The 15,792-nt window shown below is 39.4% G+C and overlaps 1 protein-coding gene across 1 annotated transcript in view; it reads left to right on the plus strand.

Annotated features, from left to right (window-relative positions):
• Window positions 1-3,674: 3,674 nt before the first annotated feature.
• The window catches only part of LOC146002208 (endoglucanase E-4-like), a 34,341-nt gene continuing 22,223 nt past the window's right edge, over window positions 3,675-15,792 (plus strand). Inside the window, exons 1-4 of the mRNA XM_083139927.1 lie at window positions 3,675-3,738; window positions 6,912-7,076; window positions 9,999-10,094; window positions 14,352-14,538. Coding sequence (XP_082996053.1) covers window positions 3,675-3,738; window positions 6,912-7,076; window positions 9,999-10,094; window positions 14,352-14,538 — 512 coding nt within the window. The remainder of the gene's footprint in view (window positions 3,739-6,911; window positions 7,077-9,998; window positions 10,095-14,351; window positions 14,539-15,792) is intronic.

Below are 15,792 nucleotides of genomic sequence, written 5' to 3' on the forward strand. Positions count from 1 at the left end.
AACAAAAACTGGGGTGGGGGCTGTGAACATGTATATAATAAACCTACAATGAAGGCCAAGGGTGTTATGTATCAAATACCTTATGCAGGTCTCAAATCTCTTAAAACTATTGACAGTCTTTTAACCAAAAAGCAGCGCAAGAAAAAAAGCTCTTGTCTTGCAAAGGGACATGGTATGAAATTGTTGCTTAGTACCCCCCAATTAAAAAAATTACAGCAATCAAGAAAAAAATCACATGTGGGGGGATTTATATTTACCATCCCTGCCATCTTAGCTGCTCTCGGGGCTGTTTGGAGCTTGGCTGGGGGATCAGCTGCCATAGCAAAAACAGTAATAGATGCCAAAAAAAATAGGGCAGAATTAGATGAGCAGAGGCGCCATAACCTGGCCATGGAGAAAAAAGGCAAAGGTGTTAAGAGAGCCATAAATAAGTTTAAAAAAAAACAAGAGCCGCTTACAAACCAAGATATTGAAGCTTTAATCAAGCCACTGGGCATCAAAAATTTTAGAGGTGTGTACATGTCTGATTCTTTACCGGAACAACCACTCAACAAAGAGTGTGGCATTGTTAATTTGGATGAGTACAAAAATCAGGGCACTCACTGGATCTGTTATCTTAAATATTTAAACAATGAGGCATTTGTGTTTGATTCATTTGGAGGTGTTCCACCTGAAAATTTAGTACAATATCTAAAATCAGCTAATCTTTATTACAATAATGCCCGTATTCAAAACTTCAAAGATGTTAATTGTGGACATTTGTGTTTATCTGTTCTTAGATATATGTCTCAAATAAATAAACCATCAATTGAAGATTTTCAAAAGGCCTTGTGGTATCTGAAACATCATGGGGGTATTCCATCTCACCAGCCAAAATTCAATATTGAAACTCAAATTGCATGATGACATAGTGTATCCCAAAACAATAGCTCTCAGAGCATTTTACGGCATTTACTTGATACCTAATATTACGCACCACAACAACAAAATTGCAATAGGGGATCAAAAAATTGTCATCACTCCAGGGCAATATAATCTGTCCACTCTAAATGCTCAATTACCCAGAGGTATAGTGTTAAGTCAAAATTCTGTCACTCACAGAGTAGAGATTGTATCTGCTACAGAAACAGTGGATCTGGGTACTATAGGAGAGCTGTTAGGATTTGAGAACAACACAAAACTTGAACCGGCCATCAAACACACTGCTATGAATATACCTAAATTCTTAGCCATAGAGACTCTGAATATTCACTGTAATGTGGCCGAGGGTATGATCACCAAATCAAATGGCATAGGCACTCACAAACAAACTGGCATCATTGCAACATTCAAACCTAATTCCGAATTCATGGAGCCAATCATCTACAATCCATCCCCAACATTATATTTTCCTGTATGCCATAATAGAATAGATAACATTGAATTGATGGTCACTAATGAAAAAGAAGAATTAGTTGATTTTGCTGGAGCCACAACAACTGCTATCATAGAGATTAACATTTAAATAAAAATACATACAATGGAAAATATTGAGAGTTATGAGCTACAATCATTCCCCCCAAACAGGAGGACATTTGCAAATTTAAATCAACCCAACACAGAAATTGAGGTTGATCTTGATGTAGGGGATGGATTTATACACCCCCACAGAGCAGATCTATACATCAAATTTGATGTTGTAAAGCTCGATGGAACAGATTATCCGGCAAATTCAAATATAAGATTGGTGGACAATTTTGTGCCGCATCTATTCTCTGAAATTGAGATCAGAAAGCATGGCGTTGTTATAAACAGAATAGATTATCCCGGCATTACCTCCACAGCTTTGGCCACTCTAAAATTATCCAAAACCGAGGCATCATACTACAAAATAGGTGGTTTTGAAGCTGGTGATAAAATATTATCTAAAAATCACACAGTGCTGTTCCCGATGCGCCTGTTGCCAGGATTCTTCTCGGATTACAAAGATATTATGTGGAAGGGTGGTTTAAGAATTACATTTAGAAGAGCTGCCAATGATAATAATGCTTTGATGAGGTACAGCACATTAAACTCTACAGGGGAAGCTCTGCCTAATACCTTACCAGATGCAGGCAAATGCATTATTCAGACTATGGAGCTAAGAATTCCAGTTGTTGAATATGAGGCCAGTTATGCTCTTAAATACAAAGCAGATATAATAAAAAATCCACAGATTCCTCTGCAATTTTATACATATCAATCTGTACAGAAGCCCGCATCTGGCACATATTATGAGTTTGATGCTACAAATTCATTCTCCAGCATACAATACGACATGCCTGATTTTGTGGTGGTACTGTTTCAGACTGGGAGACACAACAATCAGGAAAAAAATTCAAGTAAATTTGATAACTGCAACATCAAGAACATATATCTTAAAAATGGCAGAAATGAGGTATTCCCTAGAGAAAATTACAATTTAGACATTTCCAAGGATGATTTCCTCAAATTATATGAGGCATTTTCGGCTTTCAAAAGGGTCACTACTGGCAGTACTGACATGTATTACACACCAGATGAATTCAAAGCACAGAGACCCATGTTTGTAATCAACACTTCAAAAAGAAAACAAGTTGTGGTGAATGACAGGACAAACATTAAAATTATCTGTGAATTCCATGAGGCATTACCAGATGACACCATATGTAGTGTTATTCTCATAGGGGAAAAATCATATGTTTATGATGTAAGAAATGAGAGGGTCACGGAGCAATTCTAGAAGAATTACATTGTTTTAATATTAGATAAACAAATTGAAGCTGGTATCCAATTGAACTTAAACCAGAAATAAATATGTATGGGTATGTGTATGTGTGGGTGTGGGTGGCCTAGTTTTAAGTGTGGCCAAAAAAAAATATCAAGAGGGGCATATTTTTAACAAATTTATGGACAACAATCTCTCAGAAGTGCCTTTTATAAGTGTAGCCTCATCAATCTGAGGGGGTCATACTTTCCGAGAAATTCCCGAGGGCATTTTTTACAAAAATCTTGAATTAGGCAGGGTTCCACACTAGAGCAAAAAGCTCATATAGCCATGTTGAGCTTGTTTTAAGTGTAAGCAAATCTGCTGGAGGGGAGTTCATACTTTCCGGTCCTGTCCCTATCATAAATACCACTACTATTATGGTGTATGTAAAGGGCATTGGTCTATACAGTACAATAAATTGTAAAGCAAAACTGTACATACACTGCAGGACGTACATAAGCGGTACCCATTTGACTTCTAGCCACATTTAAAACCTTTCATTCTGCTTTTTTTTTTTGCCCTTTGTCTTTTGCCTGTCCGGATTAAGCGAAGTACGACTTCTCGGGGTCCGGATTAACGAGGTTTTACTGTACTTTGGTATCGTCGCTAACCGACTAGCATTTCATGAGCATCAACTTGGCACAGATGTTATCAATTTTTGTGTCAACTTGTCAATAAAGTCGAGAAGTCTACCGAATTAAATACTTCCTGCTCCAAGCGGAAGTAATACTTTCCACCACGCATGCAATCATCACATCAGACCTGAGTAAGTCAAATCAATAAGCACAAGTTAAGATAAGTGTGCATTAAGAGGTTGTACTATTTCGGAGTGGTAACGGATACCAGCGAAATGCACTGTTTACCCATTGCGATTGTGTTGGTTCTGTTTGTGCTGTTTTCTAACGTGATGCACTTGAACAAACACAGCTGTGGTGCAGAAGGTATTAAAGGTGCAAGAACTAAGAAAGCAGGTAGGTATTAAATTTGTTCATTCGAAGGTAAAAGTGAGTTGTGCTTGTGAAATAACGTTAGAGCTTTCCGCGCTATCATTTCGTAATCGAAAGAATCAAAAGTAAGAAATGTTTTAGTGTGAGTAAGATTGCTGATTACGTTTGTATGATTCTCGATCTCTTCTCGAGTTGTAAATGCCCATCTCGTTCTCGCCATCGTCTCGATTGATAACTGCTCTACTCGATCTCGAAGAATAAACCTAAGTCACGTATATACGTATATATGTGTGTATTGATTGATTGATTTGCATGATTTTACTTCGTTTTTGCACCACGTTTGGCTAATTTGCGAACATGAGGTTGAGTGATGATATGATGAAATTGATGAATGGACACTTACAAACATCCTTGCCCAGGCCGGGATTCGAACCCAGGACCCCTGGCGTCGTAGCGCATGTGTGTATGTATATATGACATGAATACAAATTATGTAGTTCAAAATTATGTAACCTTCTCCACTCACCTGTCTCCTTATCCCTTTTAGGTCCAAAGATTTTCCTAAGAATCTTATTTTCAAATACTCTCAATTTATGTTCCTCCTTCAATGTAAGTGACCAAGTTTCACATCCATATAATACTACAGGCAAAATTACTGTTTTGTATATTTTAACTTTTAGTTTGTTAGATATTAAACGAGAAGACAAAAGTTTATGACTGGAAAAGTAGCATGCATTTCCTGAATTAAGCCTGCTTTTTATTACATCTTTAATATCATTTTTATTTGTTAGTATTATTCCTAAGTACAAAAGTTTATGAAGAGAGAAGTAACATGCATTTCCTGAATTAAGCCTACTTTTTATTTCCTCTTTAATATAATTTTCATTTGTTAATATTACTCCTAAGTATTTGAATTTGGAAACTGGTTCAAACGAGTTATTATCAATAATTAGATTTTGATTATTACCTAACACCTGGTTTCGGCCTGTAATCATATATTTAGTTTTCTCTTTGTTAACTTCCAAACCTATCTCTGTAGCTGCTTTGAAAAATATTTTAGCATTATTCTTAATTGTACTTGTATTTATATCATCCCCTAATAATTCTACATCATTTGCATATGCTAACAACTGAGTCACACCGTTTAATTTTAGTCCTTCGTTACTTTATTTTACCTTCCTAACAGCATATTCTAAGGCAAAATTAAAGAGCAATAGAGATAATGCATTTCCTTGTTTTAACCCATCATGAATTGCAAATTTGTCAGACACATTAATACCCACACGAATTTTACTTTCTGTTTCGCTTGTGCATACTTTTATCATATTAACAAGCTTCTTAGGTAATCCAAACTCGACTAATATATTATATAATTTATCTCTTTTGACCGAATCATATCCTTCTTTGAAATCAATGAATTGCTGATGGACACTTTTATTGTATTCCCACTTTTTCTCAAGTGTCTGTCTGATGTGAAAAATTTGTTCTGTAGTTGATCTGTTACGTTTAAATCCACATTGATAATCACCTATAATTGCATTAGCATATGGGGTTAGTCTTGTTAAAATAATGTTAGATAATATTTTATATGTTGTTGAGAGATTCCTTGCCTTAGAATATGCTGTTAGGAAGGTAAAAGAAACTAAAGAAGGACTAAAATTAAATGGTGTGACTCAGTTGTTAGCATATGCAGATGATGTAGACTTACTGGGGGATGATGTGAATACAATTAAGAATAATGCTAAAATATTTTTCAAAACTGCTAAAGAGATAGGTTTGGAAGTTAACAAAGAGAAAACTAAATATATGCTTACAGGCCGAAACCAAGTGTTAGGTAATCATCAAAATCTAATTATTGATAACAACTCGTTTGCACCAGTTTCCAAATTCAAATACTTAGGAGTAATATTAACAAATGAAAATTATATTAAAGAAGAAATAAAAAGTAGGCTTAATTCAGGAAATTCATGTTACTTCTCTCTTCATAAACTTTTGTCTTCTCGTTTAATATCTAAGAAACTAAAAGTTAAAATATACAAAACAGTAATTTTGCCTGTAGTATTATATGGATGTGAAACTTGGTCCCTTACATTGAAAGAGGAACATAAATTGAGAGTATTTGAAAATAAGATCCTTAGGAAAATCTTTGGACCTAAAAGGGATGAGGAGACAGGTGAGTGGAGAAGGTTACATAATTTAGAACTTCATAATTTGTATTCATGTCCAGATATTATTAGAATAATTAAATCAAGAAGACTTAGGTGGGCAGGCCATGTGGCACGAATGGGAGAGGAAAGAGGAGTTTACAGAACTCTTGTTGGGAAACCTGATGGTAAGAGACCTGTAGGAAGGCCAAGACGAAGATGGAGGGACAACGTTGAGATGGACCTAAGGGAAATCAGTAGGGATGGAAAAGAGTATAAAGAACTTGCTCCAGATAGGGAAAGATGGAAGGTCTGTGTTGCTGCAGCCATGAACTTTCGGGTTTAAGAAGGCTAGGGAGTTATTTAGTTAGTTAGTTGTTGAGAGATTCCACGGTAATTATTGCAGTTCATTTTATCACCTTTTTTAAACACGGGAACAATTATGGATTCTTTCCACTGTTGATGGATTTATTCTTTATTCCATATTAAACAAATTAATTTATGAATTGACATATTAACGAATTTCCACTATATTTAATTAACTCAGAGGGTATTAAATCAATGCCAGGTGCTTTGTTATTCTTTAGCCTTTTAATAGCATCTTTAATTTCAGTCAAGTTAGGTTCTGGAACTAAAGGTTCTGCTGTGTGGACTTCATTTACTTCTGATTTATCTCCTACATGGACATTTTAGAGGTCATTAAAGTAGTTCTTCCATCTATTTAAAATATCACTTGGATCAGCAAAAAAATAACCGTCTTTATCTTTTATCAAACACTTTCTAAATTCATTTACACCTTTATATACATCTCTGATATTTTTGTTTTTGCTTTTTGTTTCAATTTCACTAATTTTGCTTTTCAAATAATCTATTTTTTTACTTCGAAACGTGCGGTTAACTTCTCGCTTTATTATTTGCTTCTCTGTACTACAACAGTACTTAATGCTTTCTGATGTAACAAACAAATTTCAATATATAAAGCGTTTAAACTGTCTATTTCTTTAAGGCTAATCCTGTATAATCACTACATCACACATATATAACTTGTTCTAGTCGAGCGATACAACTATTCAGAAGTTCTAGGATTGTCCTTGCTTTTCTACGAAGCGGAGAGGTCTGGGGAGCTACCCCCTGGCAATCGCATCCCCTGGAGAGGAGACGCCGCCCTTGATGACAGGGGTAGGGATGGCGAAGACCTCACGGGAGGATATTTCAATGGTAAGTAAGAGTAAGGATTGCTACTGAATGTATTCACCACTGAAATGTTTGCTCATAATATAGAAATCTTTGGCCAATGGTACTGCATTAGGCATGAACATATGGAAGGTCGCGGGATCAAAAGAATCTCTTATACAGTGCCTTTCACGGTCAAGTCGTCCATGAAGCGGTGGCTAGCGCGCCTGACAGTGAGGACACGTCTGCCGGCAAACTGGATGGACCATCTGCGTGACCGGTAACGCTAGCTATGAAATGAAATTAGCTCGTACAAATACACTGACAGTTACAATTAAAATGAGCACGTACCTTGTTACAAGAGTTGTTGGAAATGTTGTGCATCCACACATTTACTGCATCTTCTTAGGAAATTGTCACTAACACGTATCAGTTCCCTTCCGAAATTGCTTCAATTTCTGTCCTGATATTTTCCTCCAATTTTTCTAATGTATGGCTTCAGGTTTTAAAGTTTGGTAGCTCATAGAAACGCCGGAGGGAATTTTGAGGTGTATGCTCCAATCATGCTCCAACGTGGTCTACTTTCTCTTCGGTAAGCAAACGTCGTTTCACCCTTCGCTTCTTATCAAGAACAAACCCTGTTTCCCTAAATTTGTTCACAAGTTTTCGAATACTCTCTGTGTGTGGAACAGCAACATCTGGGAATTCTGCTGCAAAACGCATTCTAACTTCCCTACAAGAATTCGTAATGATGTAAGGGTATACATAAAAATGTATTTGTTTTAAATTGTACGCATAGCAGAAATTATTAGACTGTAGAAAAGCACCAATAATACGTAAACTAAAATAAGACAATATAAAAGCTTGTTAATACCTTAACTACAGCGCCTTGAATAACGTAGTGTGGAAAACGGCACAGTTCTCCGCGCTCTGGCTGGTTCCACTCGAAAATGATCCGCTAGAGGCGCTGGTGTTGAACCCGGTGCTTGGTATTCGTCTACTTATAATGGAAGTAAATTAAGTTTTCGCTGCAACGTCTGATTCTTTTACATGAAGCATTTCTATGAATGTGATAATTGCTATGATATTTGGTACAGTGGTCGCGAAGATATTAACGAACATTCTAGACAGTCGACCACGTCCTGTTATCGACATACTTTCGTTAATAATACGGGAGAAAAAATACGCGTGGAATGCTCTTGGTAACTAAATTTTTGTGTATGAATTAGGTTCATTATTATTATCATCATCATCATTTCTTTTAAAGATATACACACTGAAGCATTTGTATTTTGAATATTTACTGTCTCTTTTCTTCCGCTTTAAACTAATCGCGGCGATGATGATAATGATGATTCCATGAAACGACAAGGGGAACCCCACAAAACTTTCTTAGTGCCATCGACATGAGTGTAAGGAAACTTTCAAACCAATGAGACAAGCGACACGGGATGTTCACACTGTCACACTAATGACACACACTTCCAGACTGTAAAATAGCATTCATTGCACATGAGGGTCCAAACAGCAAACGACACGTTCATATGGCGTATTCGCGTGCTACTTGTTACTTCGCTCGGAAAGCTCCTTAAAGGAAGGGTGCTCAGACCGAAGCGACACGCTAAAGGGGGAGTTCCCAACTAAGTGACAAGCGATATGGTGCCTTCAGTCTATTGGAAAACGTTCGCTGCTAATTGTGCGAACAACAGATAGGCGACACGAAAAACCGCACATTACAACAACAGATCTAGGCGACACGATAAGTCACACGTGTCGCTTTGTGGCTTGTGCGTCGCTCAAACTGGGCCATTTCCTCAATAGCCTGCAACATGTTGCCGTGGTTTGTTGTTCGCGCATGCGCGATGCAATGAGTGTCTTGCTTTAGGGAGATTGTGCACCAAAGCGACAAGGGGCACGCGACACTTATCGCTTGAGGATTTCACCAACCGAACGCTGGCCTGTGCTTCCCGTCATGCCGCTACGATGTGAAATGTTGCTCTTGATTGGCTCGTTTCCGAGCAACATGTGTCGCTTTGGTGTGAAAGTTGCCTTGGACCGAAGGACCCGTGTCACTTTGGTGTGAAATCCTCGTATCGTTTGTCGCGTGTCGATTTGGTGTAAAATCTCCTTGAGAAAACGGTGCAGTCAGAGCTTGTGTCCCTACGGTTCGAAAGGCAGCATTGATTTCGGACTGCTCGCTTCCAAGCGACAGTTTTGGTTTGTCGCCTCGGTATGAAATATCTCTCAGGATACTATTTATATTCTAATAACATAGAAAAATAAAACTCTAGTACACAATCCAACACCTGACGTCCGGAATCACTTTGCGATGTTTCTTCTTGTGTTACGCATGCTATTTATTTATTAATTTTATTTTACTTTTCTTTCCAAATTAATGTCATTTCGTGACTGCAAATCACTCCACAAATATAACTGTTTCCATCAATTCACGTACCGCCTTTCAAGACAAACAAATCTACATAATATATTCCAAAAACTAACAAAGCCGCATTACTTTCATAAGAAAATTAGCACCGACATTGATCGCACTGCCATCTATGTTTCTTATCCGTCTGAGGAACCAGTTTTTTGGGTCGTTTTCCACACTACTTTATTCAAACCACTTCACAAACACGTGAAACTGGACACCAGTTATCTGAATACTGAAGCACTGGCGCGTCCAGTGCCAAGGTCAGAGCTGTGAGTCTAAATGCCGGCAGACGCGCTCCTACTTCCTGGTGCTCTAGCCGCAGCTCCACGGCCACCTCACCCGTAAAAACCACTGTAGAATAAATCATGAATCCTATTGGTCGAATTGTGAGGATGCCAGAACAGTTAATATTACCAATCGATGCAGATAAATAACACGTGTGTATACCAATTTAATAATATTTAATCGTGAGTAAAGTCGACGAATAATATGGTATTATCGCGTTTCGCTTTAAGAGGTATTTTATGGTCTTCCAGGTGGTGACCATGTAAAGTTTGGGTTCCCCATGGCTCACACTGTGGCAGTCCTTGCTTGGGGTCTAATCTCGAACTGGGAAGCATACGAGCATGCAGGTAAGTTTTAAATTTCTCAGTCTTTACATTGTGGAGCGATTTTGTCATATTGTTAAAAAGGTTGGCAAAGTTCATGTCTGACTCTACACACTGCCATTGGCTATCCATTACCTGATCCACGGTATTGTGCTGTGTCGCTTGGTTACGGAGTGATGACGATCCTCATTGGATCATCACATGGTCTGCTACGTCTCCTGAATTGGACATGTTCGGATGAACACCTTCAGAGTCACGAATCTTGTCTGAACAAATCAAGGTTCCTTGGCAGACTGAGAGAGAGAGAGAGAGAGAGAGGTATACTGGTCGCTTTTTCAGCTGGAGGCTGAGAAACAGCGATGAGTTAATTTTCTTAGACTGACAGCAGGCATTTTCGAGTCACAAATCACCGAACGCCGTTGGCAGATCGAAACAAGCGAGTGTCCACCAATGTTGCCAAACAGTTCTGCGACAACGATATCGTCAGGACCAGAAATCAACGAGAGTTAATGGTGCAATGGTGCACGCGGTTCTGCACAATGAAGTGTCCCGAACGACCACCCCACAGATCCGTATACAACTGGCAAAAACATAAGTGCGGTTGGCAACGTTGTTTCGGGACGGCGATATTACCCTACTTCGCAATCGAGTTTGTTGACACCCATCGAGCCACACGCTCCTGATGACAATTGGGGAACAGAAAAAGCCAGAAATATTCATGACGGTCAGCTGCCAGCTGGAAATTCTACCAGTATAATATCAGCATCGCAGTTGCCTAAGTGTGGGAGATTCGTGCGCATGCGCCCTGCCTTCGGACAGGGTTACCAACTGAGTTTGGTATTTTTTGTGCCATCCACGGTTAATGTGGGTGTCATGGTAGAATAACAGCCTATCAAGAATACGTCAATGTACAGACTATGTAGCACACGTTGGAGAAGTAGAGATTCCAGAATATTTAATGGTAAACCAGATGGCATTGTCTTGATTTGGTTTCACTCTGGTACACTTTGACATCAATTTTCGGCCACTCTTGTCTAATCTCGACAATGAGATTGAATGATGATGAAATTGATAAAGAGACACAAATAATACCGTTTCCCAGGCCTTGATTCAAACCCGGGACACCTGATGTCATAGTATGGTGTGACAACCACTCCACCACGTCCACGGAGGTCGACAAAGCAAGAGACCTGTAGGACAAGAGTACGATGAAAATTGGTTGATTCTTGTTCAGGATAGAGATATGCATGTAACATGTGTTGTTGCGGTGTTACAAATTGTATACAGTTAGAGACAAGTGCAACGCCCTTGGGTGTATGTTAAGGTAAGGCTCCACGTTATGGGCGCCACTATGCCACGACCCTGGGGGTACGTACTTAAATGTTATTTACCACGGCTACAGAAATCTTAATCTCAGGGGATAGATTCTTTATTCGAGAATTCCAAATAAGAAAGCGTTTTATAGCCAAGAGGATATAGTTAAATGCGGATCTATATTCGGAAAACTGTACACAATACATAGAAAATATATAGCGAAGCTTGTATATACATTGAAATATATATATATATGCTGATTCCAAATTTATATCGGTTATATTCTTCTTATAAATATATGTATAATTGAAAGGAAATCTTCTTCTTTTCTTCTCGTAATTATGGGAAAAGGAAATCTTCTTCTTCTTTTCTTCTTTCTACACTCATGTCCAAAATTAAAGCAACAAACAGGAAAAAGGCATTCCTGTTGGGATGAAATCACCAAATGTTGCAAAATGACAGGGAAAATGTTTGTAACGGTTGTAGTGCAGTGTTTGTAGCACGAGATGGCTTAACGGTCGAGTAATCCGATTTCAGGAGGAAAAAAGCGCCACCTGCCAAAAAATAGAGACATGTGTGTAACGCCTGTCAGTTGTGTAGAAGGTTCCAAGTTGTGCAGTGCATCTGAAGCACACGAACATGGAAGGTAGGAGGCGTTTGACTGATGATCTTCGATGTCGAGCCATTGGAAGACTCGAAGCAGGACAGTCACAAGCTGAGGTTGCCAGGTGGTTGCAGGTGAACAGGTCTGTGGTGTCTCGACTGTGGCAGCAGTTAATGGACACAGGAGGGGTAAGCAGAAGCCCGGGGCAAGGTCGGCCAAGGGCAACAACACAACGAGAAGACCGTTATCTTACCCTCCGAGCACGAAGGTACAGGACGAGAACAGGCAGGCAGTTGGCATTAGACCTCCATGCAGCCTCAGGAACAGTAATTTCGAGACAAACTGTTTACAGGAGGCTTCGTCAAAGTGGCATTTACGCTAGGCGACCAGCGATGTGTGTCCCATTAACCAGGGAGAAAAAAAGGAACCGCCTGACATGGTGTCGGGAGCATGTCACGTGGACTGAGGAACAATGGTCGAATGTGTTATTCACGGATGAATCGCGATTCAGTCTGCAAAGTGATTCTCGACGGGTATACATCTGGAGAGAACAGGGAACACGATTTACCCCCCAAAACATTCGTGAACGGGATCAGTATGGCGGTGGCAGTGTTATGGTATGGGGGGCAATATGATGGCTGCGAAAACTCCGCTGCAAGAAATTGTTCGGGCACGTGGGCAAGGTTTAATCGGCAGGAGATACCGCGATGAGATATTGGCACCTTGTGTCAGGTTGTTTCGAGGTCCTGTTGGCCCAGGGTTCATTTTCATGGACGACAATGCTCGACCCCATCGTGCTCAACTTGTGGACTCTTTCTTGGAAGGTGAGGATATTCAGCGTATGGAATGGCCCTCTTCGTCTCCAGACCTCAATCCCATAGAGCATGTTTGGGATGCTCTGGGGAGACAGATTGCATCACGCCAGCCTCCCCCAGACACCCTAGTGGAGTTACGGCGTGCATTACAAGAAGAATGGGAGTTACTGCCACAGGATCTGCTTGTGAACATGATCCGCAGTATGCAACATCGCTGTGAGGCTTGCATTGCTGTTAGAGGTGGTCATACACCGTACTGAGAGACGTTTGTTGTTTTTTCCTCATGGGGGATTTTTTGGTTCATATGGCAAAAGTCCTACATTTTTCATTTTTTTTTTTTTGGTTCTTATTCTTATGAGACGTGTACTTTTGTTTTCTTTTGCTGTAATATGTCTTACAGTTGACATTATAATGTGCCTACGTACGCTTTGTGTCTCTTTTCCTCATTTTCCTGTTTGTTGCTTTAATTTTGGACATGAGTGTAATTTTGGAGAAGGCTTATTCTTCTTTCTTCTATTTTTGGAAAATACTTCTTCTTCTTTTCTTCATTCTATTTTTGGAAAATACTTCTTCTTCTTTTCTTTCTTCTAATTTATTGTCTTTCCTTTTAAAGCGTAATCTTATTTATTACATATATGCGCTCAATTTCTTTGGCATTATATAAACAACACAAGCTATATTTATCGAAAGATTAGGGGCGTCTAAACTGACAATAGCGCCACCTCCTATGTAACGACCAAAAGGGGAATAGCCCAGGATCGCTAACAGCAAACGCTGCCTATGGCCCAGTGCGTCTAATAAGAAGCGCAACCGTAAGTGCTTCGGGGCGTCTAGTTTGACACAGCGCTACCGAGGGACGGACAAATACAAAAGCTGACGATTTTCTCCTCGTCAGAGGTATTAAATCAAATTTTGATCACTAGGATCAAAAAGGAGAGAGATACATTTCTGAATTCATTTGCTCACTTATTAACTTTCATAATTGTTTCATATATGAGCATATTCTTATTTATCTTAAATGGCTATTTACAAATTTTATTTTCTCCTATAATTTTTATACTCTTCCTTTATATATTTTTCATTTACTATAATATATATAATCGCTCTTCTCCGCTCCTAGTTTCTACAATGAACTCTGCTCTTCTTTATATGGCGTGCTGCCATCTATCGTCGCTTTCGGGGAACATTTGTTCCTTGCATTTTTCATTGTGTCGTCGGAACTGGCACGTGACACAATTGTCTTGAGAATATATTTTTTGAAACATAAATTAAATTAAACATTATTAAATAAATTATGTTAAACTATGATTATTTCCAGTGGCGTAACTTTGTGGCTTTGGGGAGTAATAACATTATAGATTTAAATGATTATAAATTAAGGAAAATATTACAAAACATAGAAGCGAGCTTTAAAAAGATATGTATAACCGCCCTAATCGTCATAACTCCCTCACAAAATTACTGGCACGCCACTAATTAATTTACATGTTTCTTTATATATATATATATATATATATATATATATATATATATATATATAATTTCCAGGTCAGTTAGAGTATTGTCTGGAGGCACTGAAGTGGGGCACAGACTACTTCCTCAAAGCGCACACAGCGCCAAATGAGTTTTACGGCCAGGTTGGAAATGCAAATTTGGACCACAACTACTGGGGCAGGGCTGAGGATATGAACATGCCCAGACCTGCTTACAAGATCGACGCTGAACACCCAGGGAAGTATAGTGAGGGTTTCTTGTTCTTGTATAACATTCTTAATTGTGCTCTGTATCTTACGTCTCCTTACAAGGAGGTCTGGACATAGTGCGAGGGATGTGATCAGCAACACGCTCAACCTTACCCCCTCAGGTCTGGCCCCGAGATACTCAAGTGAGTACTAAACTCTGTACCAGCTAACTGTAGACCAGGCGAACGAGAACAAGTCTCTGCGCAAGTAGTAACGCGAAACGGCTCCATAAATGAACAGTGAGAGAAACGGGATTGGGTAATGGATGACTGGTGTTACCCACTTTCCCTGCTTCTCTCTGTCAGCGTTGCAAACTTTTGAAAACGGTGAAACAGTACGCACATGGCAAACGGACCGTATTTTTGTCCCCAAGTCCGTACGCTTGGTTTAAGAATATCTTTGGGAAATATTAGGGATAAAACTGCAAGTGAAAATATTGACAAGGTGTGAACCGTTCGTCCATACATGACATGAAATTTCCGTACATATGATCCGGACTGTAAGGTTGGCAACGCTGCACTTCCCCGATCGATTTCCCTCCTCCTCCTCTGCCGTTATGAGCGGCCCTGCTTCACAGTTAGTTGGGACAGGAGAGACAGCGACTTGGAACTCACCTGGAACATAATTGTAAAATTTCTCTCTGAGATCATAGGGGATCGAACTCGGGGTCACCTTGTGGCAATTAGACTGCCGACAAGTCTAGGAGCTAGTTCCGCTTTTCGTGTTCATTGATTCCCTTCGAGTTCAAGGTAGCAAGGTGATGACGCAACCACTGCGCCATCGGGGAGGCCCAAATGGTCATATGACTTGCTTTCGATCGCTATTGGTTGTCCAGCGAAAAGAATAGACTGTTGGGTATATGAGAACAGCGTTGCCGCTTGCCGCAGGGGCGAGTAATGGACCTGCTGGCAGTGAAAGTACAAGACCAAACAAACGTGCATGGCGCTTGAATCGCGGGTACGTACAAATTGAAGAAATAAGTTCACGGTGAGCTATTATTAAAAGCAAGAAACAAATTCACAAAATTACATAAACTGAAAGAATAATTCTTAATGAACTTACTTTTCTCTCACATGTCACTCCAGGGGGTTAATTCCTTCCATTGCAGAATCATCACCAGAATCATTTTCTTCTGTCAGATCATCACTCTCGCTGGAATCTTCACCCAAGTGTATTATTATCTGATCAACGTCATCCTGCAATTCATCTGCATTCCACATTTCCTTCTCTATGTCCATGACATGTTT

This window comes from Lepisma saccharinum, chromosome 18 (assembly GCF_977018435.1).
Source record: "Lepisma saccharinum chromosome 18, izLepSacc3.1, whole genome shotgun sequence".
NCBI lineage: Eukaryota > Metazoa > Arthropoda > Insecta > Zygentoma > Lepismatidae > Lepisma > Lepisma saccharinum.